Consider the following 16,469-nt stretch of genomic DNA (forward strand, 5'->3'; position numbering starts at 1 on the left):
AGAACATATGCGTATATGTCGCTTCATGCCTCGGTTATCTGGTGTAGGTTTACCGGATTACCTAGGTGTACCAATTACCATCAGTGCAGTGACGTCGAGAGTTCCCGGGTATATGGCGTGGTTACACGGTTCCACATAAACAGCCTCGATCGGTCTAGAATTGGACAGCATGCTTCCGCTCCGCCAGCGCAACCACATCTTTTGTAACGGAACGACCCCATTAGAATAATCCTTGTATGTAAAAACAGGCTATCATTGCTATATCACTTAAAAAGATATTAGCACCCACCACCCAATCACCGGCGACGACGTCTATCGGCGTTCCAGGTTCTTGCAGGGTCTTGCTCATCTTCAGTTTTTGTATTTGCAATTGATTGACTAGATCCAGACTGCAGTAAGAGCGAACTTTGATTGATGCTTTAATCATTTCCAAGTCGAGCTTACAACAGGAAGGAGGATGGCTAATGACATTATACATCACAAAATAACGTCCATATCGGCCCGTCTTTTTTGCTTCTTGATATTATGAATTTCCTCACGTTTCCCAAAGTCCGAGTCATGAAGCTCCTGGAACGATCTCATGAAGTAGGTGGACGCAACTAGGACCGACAGCACACTCACCATATTAGCCAACCGTTTGGCCGTAGACACTGAAGTCAGTTTTTCTAGTACTTTTCCTTCCGGTAATATCATCTCAGCCAGCTTGGTGCCTGTAGGAGCGTTCGTCATTCAACTTGAAGATATCGGATCTGCCGTCATATGAACTTACCGATGCGACTTTCTATTTTTAGTACCCGTTCCTCATCTTTCTCGGTCACGAAACTGATTGCAATACCAGCTTTACCAGCGCGAGCTGTCCTACCTACCCGATGGGTATACTCTTCTGGTTCGTTGGGTAGATCCCAGTTAATAACCATGGCCACGTCCTCTATATCTAATCCACGAGCGCCAACATCTGTAGACACCAAAACCGGTATAACGGAAGACCGGAAAAGCGATAATGAAGTCAACCTTTCTCGCTGAGTGAGTCGTGAGTGGAGAGCTGTACTGCGAATGGACAGTGTCTTCAGTAAACTTGTGAGATAGGCCGCGGTACGGGGTTTAGTGCAAAATATAATGGTCGGAGGGGGTTGCACGAGCTCTTCGTCTTCGTCAGTTGTGCTTCTTTTCTTTGCAGGATGTTTATGATTTTTGTTTTTACCCCGTTTCTCAGTATCAGGAGGTATACGTCTCAGAGAAGCGGCAAGCTCCGGAGGATTGCAAAGAAGATGATACAGATACGTTTCGCGTACGTGCGATGGAACCAAAACGAAATTTTGATTTAACGTAACAACGGTTTCGATACTATGATGGCCGTGTCAGCCATTGAGTTGAAGTGAATAATATCTGGTTTACTTTGCATTCATCCTGTGGATAAACGGCTTCTGTTTTCCCGGTCTAGGTGGTACTTCAGCTAATTTGTCAATAGATGGCGTGAGAGTAGCAGTGAAGAGGCATGTCTGTCGTTCTTTTGGTAAAACGTCAAATAGGTAGGAAAGTTCTGGAGAAAATGTAGGGGTCAGAAGTCGATCCGCTTCATCTAGAACCTACTGACGGTGATCAATAATAACCACATAACAGAACAGAATCACCGTACTAAAAATTTTATTCGAGAAAGACTCCATTCACCGCTGCTACTCCGTAGATGATCAACAATGCGTCCAGGGGTTGCAACTACGACGTGGGGTCGATTGTCGAGTTCCAGCGCTTGGGTCATCATGTCCATTCCACCTACAATGACAGCAGTTCGTATACTCAGTCCAGCACCTAGAACTGCGAATTGATCTGATATCTGGAAAGCCAGTTCCCTATTGGGAGATTGATTGAAGAACTGGAATACACGCTGAAAACTTACCTAGTGGGGGTGAGCACGAGGGCGAAGATGCCATAGGGATCTTCTGAAAGCTTTTGTAGAATCGGTAGGGCAAAGGCGATAGTCTTGCCGGACCCAGTTTTAGCATTACCTATGCAATCCCTGCCTTTATGCCCAGTCAGTGCCATCTCTCAAAGAAACACCAATCAAGTTTTCAAGATGAAGTGCGAAAGATCTCACCAGAAAGAAGCGGAGGTATACAAGCAACCTGGATCTCAGTGGGTGTGCGTATCGACATGCGAGAAAGTGCCGCCAGAAGAGGAGAGGAAATGTTCAGGTCATCAAAAGAAAAAGACTGATGCAACGTTGGCGTATTGGGCTTGGTATTTGGTGCTCTGCTACCTGCTGTGGCCCGGGAAAAACTAAAACGCTCCTGAACTTGAAGATCGCTCGGCGGATCATGATTTGGCATGTCGTCTTCTGAATCCTCTTCTCTCAATCGTTTGGTCCGCTTGTGCTGACGGCCCTCCTGGAGGTGCATCAAGTCGTCCGTGGTGAAGGTTTCGTGCTTTTCTTCTGCCATCTTTTGATAGCTTCGCGTAGACTATGCGGATGGAATGGAATTTGAACGACTGTCCTGTGACGATACTCTGTAGAATTGCAACCTTATTAGGTTCGTTGCACAATCACATTTACCACTGAAGCATCAGTTGCAGTGATTGTTTTTTCAGTAAATTCCGGGCAAAGTAAGTGCACGTGATGAGACGCGTTCTGAGTCGGCAAGCTCCACACAACCCAGGTTTGTTCAAATTTTGAGGGGACACTTATTTACTGATATCGAATGTAATTTGGTCTGACTGGGGAGACTAGGAAACACTTCCCAAACCTCGCACAACGCCAATAACAAATATTCGCGGAAATTTTGATGAAGGATTTGCACGCCATAGCGCAGCAAAATCTGGATAAGGGTATATTGATACAATCACGGTAAAAATACACTAGCTATCTGCCTACTAATGATACAGCGCATGCTGAGTGGATACTACATAAGAGTGAAATAAAGGGTTGAAGATATACTATTGTGATGTCGTTTAAAGGTCGTTGCGTTTACGATGCATGATGTCTCCACACTCATTGCCTCTACTTCTGTGACAAAGCTTCTTGCATGGTCCATTCTCCATTAGCCATGAAATCCACAGATACAGATTCGGGAGTGGATTGTCCGTAGCAGAATGGATCGCAAGCGGCAGGTCCTGGGAGGTCAGAATAGAAGCTGTGGAGGTGATCGCCGGCTTTCCCACATGGATAACCAAGGTTAGGTGATGGGCCCGGGAGTTCAGCATAATTGATGTTGTAGAACGGTAGCTGTAGCTGGTGAAGACCAAGCATATCACCGTAATTTAGAGACATATCCTCAGTGTATGCCAAAGATGGCCAAGTAGCGTTATCTGAATCAATGGCCATCGGGCTCCGTTGCTGAAAAGTCGCCGCTGTCGGAGTCTACGCAAGACAAGTGAGATTTAAGAATAATGGCGAAAACACAAACGACTCACAATATCAAGATCTTGCATCAACTCGGATAAACCTGTCTCAGAACCAGCTGCAGACGACGGCCTAGATAAATCCAAAGATAGAGTTTGGCCCTGGGGCTCCTGGTCCCATATCATATTAGGGGAACTGGGGATGTCGTCTTGCGACATCTTTGCAGTGCTGTACGGAAGGGAAGATTGTATTGGCGAGGGTGACGCTGCAGGAGTGGCGGGAATGGAAGGTGGGAGTGGGGTGTTAACTGCCGCAAAAAGGTCTTCGCCGTATAGTAGTTTCTGGCTACGAGGCACCCGACGTCTCCGCCGCGCAGGAGCAACAGCGGGTCCATTCAACTGGGTGTACTTCTCTCTCAAAGAGCGTATCCTATCGCTTCCCGTGTCCTCAGTTGTCGACCGCCTCATCTTGTCTTTCGCCCTCTGGTTCCTTTTGTTGATCCCACGAGGACTGGGCCTGAACTTGTAATTAGGATATTGCGCGTAATGAGCGGCGTGAATTTTCGCTGCTTTGGCGTGCCAATATGACTTGTCTTCGTCGGATAACATATTCCAGCATTCGCCAGCAATGCGACTGAGATTTTGCTGACGTCGCTCGACATGGGAAGGTATGACACCTTTCTTAAGAAAATCTGAACGGTATAGCATGAAGGCGTTAGGCGGTCGGGGAATATGATCGTGATGAGTAGATTCGTGAGAGGGAGAGATAACCCCTGAAGCGGGAGAAAGATGAGGTGGAGGTAAAAGAGACAATGGTAGGTGTGGCAGCGAGACTGATTGAGACTCGGAAGAGAGTTCCTGGGTACCTGACGTGGCGAAGATATCAAAATACCCTTGCCGCTGGTCATAAAATGAGCCGGCAGGGGCTGAGGATGGGCGAAAATGATTGTAGTTCGGAGAAGGCATCACTTCGCACGAAGCAGGCCCTAACAGCCAGCCTAAAGCAGAGGATGCAAAGCACAAGCTACTATCAACTTTCTCCGACTCTAGCTTTTGTACGTCCGATGCTAGTGAGACAATGACACTTTATCAGTCGAGTGAAAGAGTGACTAGCATATCCAAATGACTTACCGTCATAGTACATTTTTGCAGCTCGTTAAAGTTATATGTCAAAGGTCAAAGAAGAAGGATATAAGATGATGAGGTAGCTGGTAAGTGCTGACCAGCCTTAAATACCTGCATTGGCGGCATTTGCGAAACCTGAGCCACCATCATATTCTGGCCGAACGATGAGAATGTTCCAATGTGCAAGTGCTGAATGAGGCAATGAAAGAAAGTGATCGTGATAAGTGTGAAAGGGAACGACGGGCTGCGACAAAATACACTCCGCGCCGCTGAACGTTTCGGCGTTTCTTCCTCGCATTCGGGACGTCACATGACGAGGACAGAGGAACCTCGGCTTTCGGCGGTGCCACGTTCCCCTAGGCAGAGAACTCGATCACTCATGCCCATGCTGACGAGCGGAAGGCATACGAGCAACAAAGGGAATGACTTGGAATCGCAAAAACCTCGTACACGTTCACAGTGATTAGCGCAGATTTATTGGCCGCGTGGGTTGGTCCAAAGGGATCGCTCAACGTCTGGGGCACGCAGCTATATGGGTTGACTTAGGCGGCGAAACAAATCGCGAATACTGAACACGATCTCCGTGTGCAAAGAAAAGCTAATCTAGTTATAAGAATCAGTATGACGGAAGTCCGAAAAATTCAAATTTACGAGTAAGCCTCGTGTTGATGAGTCATTTTAGCTCCAGCCAACACGAGGCATGGATTGCGCGGTTGTGGAAACTATGAAAATGCCTTGCGGCATGGGTATGAGCATGTGTGGCTCCTTCGTGATCTAAAGGAATGAAGAAGTTTGATGATAGCGGTATCTGTGGGAGCATTATCGCAGAGAAGGTATGATTCATGTACTACACAGAAAACAAATATTCAGCGTGAAGCACTTAGGAACGATAAACAAAAATATATGCATACGCACTTAGATGCATTGTATGCATATCTTTCTCGTTCCTTTAAGTATCACCAGACTTACAGGGGGTGGCCCTTCGCGCATGCACACGAATTCAAGTTTATATTGTCTTTATTATACATGTGTGATCTGACGATGGAGATTAACTCAGCTTCTAAGCTGCATCAAAAACTGATACTTACTTCTAGATACGACAGGTCTAATCAGAAAAAAGGTTGTCTAAACTTCTATTGTAAGACCCACATACAGAAAATTTCCATCTTAAAACTTACAGCGTCTATGTAATTTTTATCCATTCTTCGGTGCCAGCTGCCTTCTGAACCCGATTCATAACGGCAAGGCCTTCCTTTTCTTCAGCTATCTCCTGGATCAATATAAGATCTACCCCTTCTTCATCGAGGGTTAATAATCCATCGAACAGACGCTGGGCAGTAACAGCGGGTTCAGATATAGCCCCGATATGGTATGTTCTCCATTCGATTCCAGTTTCTTGTAAAAACACCTCCATTAGAGGAGAGTCGGACGGGAGTAAGAGACCAACTTTGGCTGGCCGTTGAAAATCTATAGCTGAAGTTTTCAGAGAAGTCAAAAAGGCGACATGGTCCACGGGATTCGTTCCTTCAGGAGGATGAGAAGTTCGAAGCAGTGTGACAGGGACTGAAGGTGAGTAATGTCGGTATTTCATTCCTGGGGTTGTTGGCTTTTCCTCGAGTACATCGTCTTTGAAATCGCGCCTGTGAACAAACACTTTGGGTATCCGCCCTTCCCCTTGCATTCTCTCTTGCAAGACCCGCTCGATGTCCTCAACCGTAACACCTCCTGGTCTCAGAACCCGTATGTTTCCGTCATCGTGCAGGCCATCAACGACTGTACTCTCCAACCCAACATCACATGGACCTCCGTCTAAGATGATCTGGACCTTTCCACCAAGATCACGCAAGACATGCTCCGCTCGAGTTGGACTGGGTTTTCCGGACGAGTTGGCACTTGGAGCAGCGAGAGGTGCATTTGCTATTGCTATGAGAGCCCTAGCCACAGGGTGAGAGGGCATCCTAATGGCTACCTTTGGTTGATTGGCGGTGATGATGGTAGGTATCAAGTTGGGGTCACTCGGAAACAGCAGTGTCAGAGCGCCAGGCCAAAAATGGTCCATTAGCACCTGGTATGCTTCTGAGAAAATGTAATTTGGAGGAAGGAGAGATCGTAGCATAGCGGTGGATGAGACATGAACGATCAGTGGGTTATCGGGAGGACGACCTTTGGTGGAAAAGATCCGGGAGGATGCTGTACTGTTCAGCGAAAGAGCCCCGAGGCCATATACCGTCTCTGTTGGAAAAACAACTGGCTGGAGGAGACTGACCAGACAGTGCGACGCCTCCTTCAAAGCTTGCAGGGTTTCAGCGGATGTGATTTGTGGCTCTCCATCAGCGGTAAACGAGATGGACGACGGATCGCATTTCAAAACCACGGTTGAAGGTACCGAGGAGAGAACAGGCTTTTGCCAGAGTCTTCTGGCCGCGCCAATGGGCTTTGCGAGATAAATTTTGATTTTATCCATGGTGCATTGCAAGAGAGAGGTTAGAATAAGTAGCGCATTCGCATGGAGGTCATCATAGTATGAATCCAAGTCTTGATCGTTCCAAACAGCGCCAAATTTGGACCAACACCGTACTGGTAGCACAAGTCCACTGCAGTATTTCATTCAATCACCAGGAAAAGATATACGTTATAGATGGGTACAATGCGATAGTAATGTAGGTGCAATAAAGCTAATGAATAGCAGTGGCCTTCTCTTCTGATTTGGATTGAGCGCAGCTGCCAGAAACACAGAACAAGTTCTATGCCAATGCAAACTAGGAGTCCTATTGAAATACCAAAGACGAAGATAATGCCCTGCGAATGGTTCAGTGAGTGCGTCAGCTACGGACCATCCTGGCTCAAGCTCCATGCGGCACACGCGCATATCTATTCCTTTCCAGAATCCGGAGTTACGGTTACGGGCATGTTCAGTCCAACTCTACGAGCCGTTGCTTCGATCCGTTCTTCTGCAGTGAGGTCGAAAAGGGGATTATATCTGTCCAGCAATTCCTTGTGTGGGGTCAACTTCACACAAGCAGAAAGCATGACACAATGTTGAGCTCACCTTGTACATCCTCTGTGAACGCATGAACGTGATGGTATTTTGCAAGTCGTAATCAAATGCCTTTGGATCGCTAGCCTTATCTCGACCGTCGAAGATTTCTCGGAAACTAGCAGCTATGTCCTTGTTTCTACTCGAAGGGGCTTTGATGCTCTGCGAACGACGGTTGTAAGCAAACGAACGAGCATTGACAAGGATGTTAGGCGCTTACAGCTTTGTGAACCTCTCTTACTACACTGCGATATATGCTCCTGTGTGACATGACCCAGCTTTTACCGTCTCAAGCTTTGCCAGTAAGCACGCTTCAAAGTGGTTGACCTCGTTTGCCGACGATTTTTTGGATGAAGCCGGCCCGACCGGACCCATATTTAGGCAATGGCCACTCATTATCGCGGTTGAAGCGCTTAAGCGTTGTCCATCACTTCCACATTGTCCTGTGGCCATGTTTTCGGTGAAACATGCCAAAGCTCGTCCACAGAACACTACAGGGCTTTGCTTGGACCTTTCGAGATCGTTGAAATACAGATGGGAAACCCGCTGATATCATTTTCTTCATATCTCCAGAACCTTCAAGGCCCTCCAAGACTTATTCAAACCAACGTCAATTACCACAGTCGACATGTTATTCCGTGCACCAAGTACCTCGCTGGAAAGTCTATTACAAGCTAGCGTTATTCAGGACGTCACAGATCCTGTTAAGCGGGTAAGTCGTGTCATGAAGAGTCAATTACCGTTATAATATTCACCTATAGCAGGACCCACAGGAATCCACCGGCGAGAGCTCTCGGAAGGCTCAGACCAGCAAAGCTCAAATCCGCGCTCGCAATCCTGATAAACGGAGAGTACGATCTGGATCGAATGCTGGCAAGAAACATCACATTGCAATGGCTGTGAAGAAGGAGAATGCTTCGAGAAAAGTCAGACAACGCGAACGTGGATGGTGTTACGTCTACGTGGGCAATGTAAGGAACACTTTCGATTATATATTTCTTCGTTGACAAGACATCATCAGGTTTCGCCTGCCACTGACGAAGAAATGTTGATCAAGTTATTCAGCACATGTGGACATATTATAAAGCTAGAAATTCAGTGTAGCAGCGGCCTCGCGATGACTACTGGGAAGCCAACGCCTGCGTATTATCGCGGCCACCCAGTTCGTCAGTATGCTACCGTTGTGTTCGGCAAACCTCAGCATGCCCAGAAGGCCCTCAAGTTGCATGGCTCTCGTGTTGGTGGTACTGAGCTTGTTGTGAGTTAGGATTTTATTCCATTTGTATCTCGTGATTGACGTTACTTCAGGTGGTGAGGAGTGCATCTGACCTTCCAGAGGTCAAAGAAAAGGTCGAAAGACGTCTGCGCGACTATCGCGAACGCCTTGGACTAGGCCATCGACAAGGCGAGGTTCGCAAGTCTGCGAAGTTAGTTGTCCATTTGAAATACAAACCTTTCTGCAATGCTGACTTTTCCATTTCGCAGGCCTCTTTGTCTTCAACCGACTGAAATACTACCCGTGGACGAACCCAAAATTGTTGCGGCTAGTCCGCGCAAGCTCGGCGATAGACATAAGATCTGGGACTTTTCGTTCCCTATGACTGTGGTATAGGCCATGACAGTTTCACTCCTCTACCTTACAGCCAGCCTTAGTTTTCGGCCTTGTCAATGTAGAGTAGCAGACCACGATGTAAATGTATTGTTTCTGGATGTATGTTGTTTTATTTTATGAAATGATATGTCTTGGCTCGATTTGTTCCTGTACACATGGTGCATGGGGGCCACTGAAAGATGGATCAGTGGGCGACCGGGTAAACGAGGGCAATGTTTGCGCTGGTATTCGTTGTAGGTATTTGAGCCACAGCCACCGGGAAATAGTACGAGCTAGCTCTTGCCTTCCTTTCTGACAACGACAGCTCAAAAGTAGCTGCACCACGGCTGTCGGTCACGAAGGCTCATACCAAGTATTCGCATCCTAGGCTGTATGGAAACGGCTTAGTTTTATATTCTGCACGACCCTTGGAGGTGAGACTGCAGCTTTTGTAGCTTCGCGGAGCAATGCCTCTGACGACGCCAATCACTGACGACGCTCTTTCATCTTAGTCTTTTTTGTTTATCGAAATATCGTCGCTATCCGCAGAGAACAGCCAGAATGGCGAGAAGTGCTACTCTCAATCCTTCTTCAATGCCTTTCTTCCCTGGCGCCAATGCCATTCGCCCCAACGAAGACGATGCCCTCAATGGCTTAGAATTTCGAGTTCCCACACTTCGAGAACAAGATCGCACATCCATGTCCTCTCTTTCAATGTCCCCATCCGACCGCAGGTCTATGAAATCATCTCCCAGCCCGTCTCTCGACGACGTTGATCGTGAACGCAATCGTGATGTTCGTTTCCAGCCTTCGCCGTCATTGAACGACGCCATGCGTGGCATGCCGGCTCCGCGTCAGATTGACAGCGACAGGCGCTTCTCAGCCTTCGAGGCCCGAGCCAGGGAGATGGGCACCGTTGGCAGCCTTGAAGCTTTGCCTGAGGGAGACGATACACCTGTTCCTATCTCCACGGACAACATAGCCCCCACCGATCCTCCTTCTTTTTTCTCCGCGACATCAATTCAGGGCCACGACCGCCTTGCAACGCCCCCTGTCAACGCCATGCATGCCCCTTCGAGGTCTTCATCAATCAATACTAACGGCATATTCACTTCATCCTCTCCAGTGTCATCTTTAGACTCTGGCAGCCAGGCCCTCTCGACTGTCGATTTCGCAAGCCTCGAGTTACAGCTCAAGGCCTCACCTTTGATCCATGACATCCTAGATCGTCTCGTTCGTTGCGAATACTCCACTCGAGAGATTCAGCGAGACCTTAGCGACGTCAATCGCAAAGTCAGCATTCTGGTTGAACGAACGCTTGCTAATTCCTACAACAACAATAACAACAATCATAACAGTTCTCAACCGGAATTCAAAGACCCGTTCGCGCCAAGTGCTAGCGGGGGCCTATCTCCTCCCAGTCTAAACGGTTCTCGTACTTCATTCAGCGGAAACATTGCTCCTAATCAATCACCCCCTTCTGATGACATTACACAAATATCTCAAAGGTTAAATACCCTCACCACCTCTGTGGGCCAACTTCTAGCACTCCAAACGCAACAGCATATCCAGAACACGACGAACAATCTGACGGCCAACCAGCTTGTTGGCCGTACTACTCCACAGGCGCCAGAATTAGCGCTTAATCAATTCTCTCCTCCTCTGGCTTCGAACCCATCTTTATTGGGACACGGTTTACCCAATCGTCCAGATGGTGGTAGGTCTTCCGTCCGTGCTCCCAACCCCCCAATGCGTACTTGGTCGGCTGGGACACTGGACCTTCCAATGCGTCCCGATACCGTTCATGCCATCAGTCGTGCTGATCCTTCTCGAGATAAGCGTCGGTCTGTAACGGGAGGTATGATGCGTCGTGAATCCTCCGGTGTAAGCACTCGCGGCATTCCTTCATACCTATCCTAACCGATTAAACCAGGTTCTCGACCCACAAAGTGGTGATTGGTCCAGTGGCTCATCTCGTGATAGTGGTCCAATGGTATCCAAGTGGGAGCAATTAAGTCTTGCACCTGACTTGTTGCGCTCCCTGAGCAAATTTGGGTAAGGGCATTGCTAGCATACATTAGCCCCGTGTTACTTACGTGATTACGATATGTAGTGTGGGACCTCCCAACAAGATACAGCAACGCGCGTTGCCCTTCCTTCTTCGTGGCGCTGATATTATTGCCCAAGCCCCTCCTACACAGGAGCGTATTGCTGCATATGTGATACCTGCCATACAGATCGCTGTAGTCAACACTGCAGGTCGCCCATCTAATCGAGGACCAATAGTCATCATGATTTCTACCACAGTTGACCAGGCTACACAGGCCCAGCGGATGATTCGCGACCTTGGAGGACCCATTGGTATCAGGTCTGCTTTAGGAGTAGGTACAAGTACCGCTTCCAATGATCTGAACCAAGAGTTGCGTCTGCTCCAACAAAATATGCCACATATCATTTGTGGGACACCTCAAAAATTGCATGCTCTGTTTACTGCTCCAGGTGGCCTTATTGGCTCTGAAGTTCGTTTCCTCGTTTTGGACGAAGTTGATCAACTGATTGCGCGCAACCTTCACGAATATGTGTTCAATATTGTGAAGCTATTGCCTCCTCCTCGGTCCCGCCCGTTAACAGGCACTCCCACAACCCCCGGGACTGGCTCTCAGCCTGGTTTTAATTCGTTCGATACTAACGGCACTAGTCCCTCGGTATCTTTCCCCAACTCCAACCGCAGGTTCTCTGCTATATCTTCATCTCCGACTGCGAATGACTTGGCCAATGGTTCCTCTGTTATCGAACGTCAAACCGCGTTGTTTTCAAACACGGTTCCTCAGGACGTACTCAATCTCGCGACTGCCATCCAACTTAGGGAACCAGTTCGTGTACTGGTGCGGCGCGATGGTAATGTTACCCACACTGATACCAGTCAGGGCTCTCGTGGCCTTCGTCAATTCTACCTTTACTTGGCGTTTACTGCAGGCGGACGCTCAGAACCATCTTTAACAAATGCACCTGGTGGAGGCCTTGGAATTATAGGATCTGGGCGGGGTGCCTCCAACGCTGAAAGTGCACAGGCTCGCGAGTGGAAGTTAGATGCTCTAGCAGATCTTTTTGATGACGTTGAAGTTCCACAAGCTATAGTGCATGTGGGGGGAATGACTGCTTTAGATTCCGTTGTCTACAAACTAGCGAACCGTGGATTGGAAGCTGTTCCCCTCGTAAGTGAAAACAACCATTCGTTCCGTCTTGTTTTTTGTCTGAAATGATTGACTAGCATGGTGATATGAATGCCGGGACTAAATTGGCTGCTCTGAACAAATTCAGGAGTTCCACTTCTGTCATCATGAGACAGCCCGTTACTAAAGTTCTGGTTGTCTATGACGTCCAAGTAAAGACGCCAGAGGTCTCCCATGTTCCTCTCATTATCAATTACGGTAAGTGAGATGATCTTTAGACCTCGTATTGCATGCTGACGTATACATATAGACTTACCCAAAGCTGTCGAAGAGTACGCCCATCGGTGAGTTCAATGCTTGCAGAAACTAAGGTAAACAGACTAATAATATTTGATTATGCAGCGTCGCTCCTGCTATTGCCTCTACCTATGCCCGCGCTGGTGTCATTGTCAACTTCGTGACTGCCGCTGGAGGCGATGTTGAGATGCTTCGCTCCATAGAATGTTTCTACAAGTAAGTCGTTTTTTAATTGGCAGTTTATCCTTCCTCAACTCAGCCATTTTACCCCAGGATAAAATGCGTACGTTGTGCATGATTTATATCTGAAGCTCTTTACTGACACATCCCACAGCCCGAAGTTCCGATGAGCCTACGCGACGTTGTTTAAATCACGCTTCCATGTTCTTGTATCCCTATTAACCCGGCCTCCGTTCAAGTTACCCGTCTGTTTTTGTTTATTCCATTGCGTACTTGCTATAGTATATCAAGTTGCTTCGCGCAGTCCACTGTTGTATACCCGTTTACTGCACCTCCTATCCAGAATTGTTTCCCTACTAGGTAGCTTTTGGCGCTTGCCAATTTCTAACACATTGTATAGCAGAATCTCATTTCACTCATTTTCCATGTTGCGGATAATACTTTAATCTACCCCGTATGGACGATCAATATCTTCAATGTACCATCTTCACTACAGGTTGCCAGCTGTCTGATTTGAGTTTCACGATCATCCAATGGTCTCCACGCCATTCGATGTATTTGATTGACATGTGCAGTCCTATTCGTGAGGACATTTAGCATCAGAATGATGTGGCAATTTATGCACCCACCTAGAATCGATCGTCAAATCAAGGTCCCACTTAGAGGGCAACGAGGATACGCTGGAATAAACTAATACTTCCCCTGTTTCCAATCCGACAGCCAACATACGTCTGAAAATATGCCGTTAGAAGATGTATTTCTTAGTACATTGTTTTTCCAAACCGATTTATTGTATTTGCAGGACAAAAAGCCAGGGAAGTGGCGGCTTCCTTAACCTTGATCGTTGTCAAAGCAGCTCGTTGACTGGCCGCCGAATTGGCTTCCCATATTTTCACCTGGAATACGTGAACAATCGCCGTAGATTGCCATAGAAGCGTACGCACTGTTTTATCGCGAGATGCCGTTGCAAAAATATCACCTTCGTTGCTCCAGGCGCAATCCCAGATAATTCGGGTGTGAGATTTATCTGACGCCGTAGGTATGAAACCTGTTTTTAACAAAACTTGTAGCTGAACTACGGCAGACAGGTATACAGTCCATTTGCGCACCTCCTTCTTTTTTCTCAAACAACCTCCATGACCGGTCTCTAGACACCGTTAGAATGAAACGGTTGTCGGGGCTGAAGGAGATGCGTGTGACGGTGAGGGCATGCCCTTCAAGTGGCAATCCATATAATTGCCATGTATCAGCCTCGTATACACGTATAACGGCATGATCCGCGGACGATGCCCTGCATCCCGTTGCTATCATACGTTTGTCATTTGATACAGCAAGGCTTATTAACTTTTGTGCGACTGAGCACAAGTCAAGACAAAGCAGTATTAGAAGCTTACTTCGTAACCGTGGCCAAACACTTTCTCAACTTCTGGCCACAGGGTGGTAGATGCAAGTTCGCCTTCGAAAGGACGTCGAATGGGAGTATCTGGGTTTGGTCCCGTAGGTAAAACTAGCTCAGATACATAAGTTTGTTAAAATAGTGCCCATGTATAAGCAGGAACAAATCACCTTCCCTGACTGCTTTGTTGGACAAGCCAAGCGGAGGAACACTAGCACCAAGGGGCCTTTCCTCCTGTACGATGATTGATTATCAGTATGAAATGCAGATAATCAGAAAACGCATGCATACACTGCTTATGGTGGAGTCTAACACTCCAAGACCCTTCGCCAAGTCAACGAATACGCGTGGGGCTTCAAACACTCGGGCGACTTTCTCATCTGCGATACTCACGAACTTGAGAGCATCGAGGAACCTCACGCCAACAATGTCATATCCATGTACCTGCGGCCTACTCAGCTCATGCCATACATAAGTTAGCGCACCGTTTGCGTCTGCTGTCTGGATCGCTCCATGCATACGAGTTGTTTGGTCGAGCCTTGCAGAAATATTCAGCAATATCCGATCAGATGGCACAGAACATACCCAACTGAAATGAGGTATTCTCCTTTGGGGCTCCAATCGAGGTCTTTAATAGGTCCGCTATGCCCACCGACTGCACCAATTTCGCTCCAGTTGTCAATACCTTCACTCCCTGGCATTTTTTCATCATCACACCGCCAGCGCCTCCATCCGCCGCTCCACCCCCAAGCCATGGCCTCCGTCCCTTTTTTAGACCACAAGCCACCGATGAAGCCACCAAGCCTTTGCCCTCCAATATCTCCAAACCGTTGTCGATTTATCCAGATAGATGTCGAGCCATCCTGAGACGAAGTAATAACATTAGATGGGGACCAAAGAATGACGGAAGAATCTGTAGAGGTTGAGAGAAGAGTGGGTCTTTGATCTGCTTGAGGGTTACTCGTGGTGGGACGCCAAGACAAAGAGGTAATGCCAGCTTCATGGCCGATCAAAAGTGCGTCAAACGTTATTGAAAACTGCTGGGAGCTTACAAGTAACTCGTCAATATCAAAACCAAGACTTTATCAGTGCTCGTACCCCTGATCAGTCTTCACAGTCAAGACATGTCGTTTGAGAGATATTTGTCGACCGCCCTCTTCTCCATCCGCCAGGTCACCCAGGGACGCCTCGAAGGCGTCCAGAAGCTCATCGTTCAGTTGCTCAGTATTGGTGTTACCTAGTGAAAACTCTTTGGGCTTGTCTCTGGACATTATTTCGATACTCCACAGGCGTATAGTCCCATCTTGTGAACCGGATGCCAAAACCAGTGGGTCGTGAACAGCTTCAGGAGCTCGGAAAGCAAGACTCCGGACCCAGTCTTCGTGTCCTGGGAGTACGACGGATCTGATGAACTAGTGGAGTATAACCGTATCGGGCGGGAATGATCAATATAAACTTTCAATGGGAACGCACAAGACTGACTGTCTCTTCTGAACGGGTCCAGATGTGAACTTTATGGTCTGTACCTGCAATTGCAAGCATAGTCGCTAAATTCAGTGGGAACATAGAAGAAATCAGGATGGTGGATCATCCGTTTGTACATAAACTTCACGCACCAGTTGATCCTGGTAGAGTGACAAGGGCAAGGGCAAGGGAATATTTCCCGTGAAGAGATAGGACTTGTACCTCAGCAACTTGATCTTCATTGCAATTAATAGATATAGACGAATGGAAATGGAGGAGATTTACCGGTCTCAATTCCAAAAGTGATACTCCAAACCTTGACCAGTGAATCTGAGCTCCCAGTGACCAAAATTTGGTCAAGAACGCAGAGTGATGTGATAGCCTTTTCATGTCCTTGCAAGACAGCAGTTGATTTCCACTAGATGATTATTTTTAAATCGGAACGAGAAACATATTGGCATTAGACAACATTCCGAATAGTATACATGAGCCTGCCATGCCTGGAGTCCAAATTTCCTCCAACACCGGACTTGCCCCTTGTTATCCGCGGTAACGAGAAGGTCATCTCTTGCAAAGGATACACATGTTACGTCGCCCTCGTGGCCGGGTAGAGTTTCCTTCACACCGGGATCATGTAGATCCTAACAGGAATGAATCAACTGTGACTAAAAATGCAACTGAGTAGAGCTTACAGTGACATCCCAAAGCGCAACAAGCTGAGACGATCCATAAGCAACTAGAGAAGATGAAGATATATCTGCAGCGTGCGAGAAGCGGTTTGTCGAAGCAGATATATATGCCGAGGATGCAGTGGCCATTTTATCTAGCACCTGGTGCTCGGACTACCACTGGCAGTGCGATCTAGAGTGTAAA

At 47.5% G+C, this 16,469-nt stretch overlaps 7 protein-coding genes across 7 annotated transcripts; 2 read left to right on the plus strand and 5 right to left on the minus strand.

The window, feature by feature from the left end:
• Positions 1–397: 397 nt before the first annotated feature.
• SERLADRAFT_360268 (uncharacterized protein) lies at positions 398–2,559 on the minus strand (the record flags this gene model as incomplete). The annotated part of the gene is made up of 8 exons (XM_007315620.1): positions 398–567; positions 622–710; positions 770–1,141; positions 1,202–1,344; positions 1,396–1,586; positions 1,637–1,847; positions 1,895–2,018; positions 2,093–2,559. 8 exons carry the CDS (start codon positions 2,433–2,435, stop codon positions 478–480), a joined length of 1,563 nt encoding a protein of 520 aa, XP_007315682.1.
• A 433-nt stretch (positions 2,560–2,992) lies between these two features.
• SERLADRAFT_435366 (uncharacterized protein) lies at positions 2,993–4,477 on the minus strand (the record flags this gene model as incomplete). Its single annotated transcript, XM_007315621.1, has 3 exons — positions 2,993–3,352; positions 3,406–4,400; positions 4,465–4,477. The coding sequence occupies 3 exons, from the start codon at positions 4,475–4,477 to the stop codon at positions 2,993–2,995; spliced, it is 1,368 nt and encodes a 455-aa protein (XP_007315683.1).
• Positions 4,478–5,450: 973 nt separating this feature from the next.
• SERLADRAFT_461330 (uncharacterized protein) lies at positions 5,451–7,052 on the minus strand (the record flags this gene model as incomplete). The annotated part of the gene is made up of 3 exons (XM_007315622.1): positions 5,451–5,493; positions 5,547–5,583; positions 5,637–7,052. The coding sequence occupies one exon, from the start codon at positions 6,920–6,922 to the stop codon at positions 5,642–5,644; it is 1,281 nt and encodes a 426-aa protein (XP_007315684.1).
• Positions 7,020–8,433, minus strand: SERLADRAFT_461332 (uncharacterized protein; the record flags this gene model as incomplete). Its single annotated transcript, XM_007315623.1, is given in 5 exon segments — positions 7,020–7,452; positions 7,508–7,657; positions 7,716–7,942; positions 7,959–8,203; positions 8,255–8,433. 3 exon segments carry the CDS (start codon positions 7,764–7,766, stop codon positions 7,330–7,332), a joined length of 324 nt encoding a protein of 107 aa, XP_007315685.1.
• SERLADRAFT_382783 (uncharacterized protein) lies at positions 7,903–9,256 on the plus strand (the record flags this gene model as incomplete). The annotated part of the gene is made up of 5 exons (XM_007315624.1): positions 7,903–8,207; positions 8,260–8,466; positions 8,517–8,753; positions 8,804–8,922; positions 8,981–9,256. The coding sequence occupies 5 exons, from the start codon at positions 8,124–8,126 to the stop codon at positions 9,105–9,107; spliced, it is 774 nt and encodes a 257-aa protein (XP_007315686.1).
• Positions 9,257–11,059: 1,803 nt separating this feature from the next.
• On the plus strand, positions 11,060–13,235 carry SERLADRAFT_461339 (uncharacterized protein; the record flags this gene model as incomplete). Its single annotated transcript, XM_007315625.1, has 7 exons — positions 11,060–11,141; positions 11,200–12,301; positions 12,358–12,517; positions 12,570–12,603; positions 12,662–12,772; positions 12,830–12,839; positions 12,891–13,235. 7 exons carry the CDS (start codon positions 11,077–11,079, stop codon positions 12,924–12,926), a joined length of 1,518 nt encoding a protein of 505 aa, XP_007315687.1.
• SERLADRAFT_435371 (uncharacterized protein) lies at positions 13,184–16,414 on the minus strand (the record flags this gene model as incomplete). The annotated part of the gene is made up of 15 exons (XM_007315626.1): positions 13,184–13,313; positions 13,366–13,467; positions 13,520–13,632; positions 13,681–13,784; positions 13,846–14,080; positions 14,131–14,243; positions 14,303–14,366; positions 14,424–14,670; positions 14,718–15,179; positions 15,231–15,544; positions 15,615–15,679; positions 15,749–15,832; positions 15,882–16,014; positions 16,082–16,237; positions 16,289–16,414. The coding sequence occupies 15 exons, from the start codon at positions 16,412–16,414 to the stop codon at positions 13,184–13,186; spliced, it is 2,448 nt and encodes an 815-aa protein (XP_007315688.1).
• Positions 16,415–16,469: the final 55 nt, after the last annotated feature.

Source organism: Serpula lacrymans (genome assembly GCF_000218685.1).
Source record: "Serpula lacrymans var. lacrymans S7.9 unplaced genomic scaffold SERLAscaffold_4, whole genome shotgun sequence".
Lineage (NCBI taxonomy): Eukaryota > Fungi > Basidiomycota > Agaricomycetes > Boletales > Serpulaceae > Serpula > Serpula lacrymans.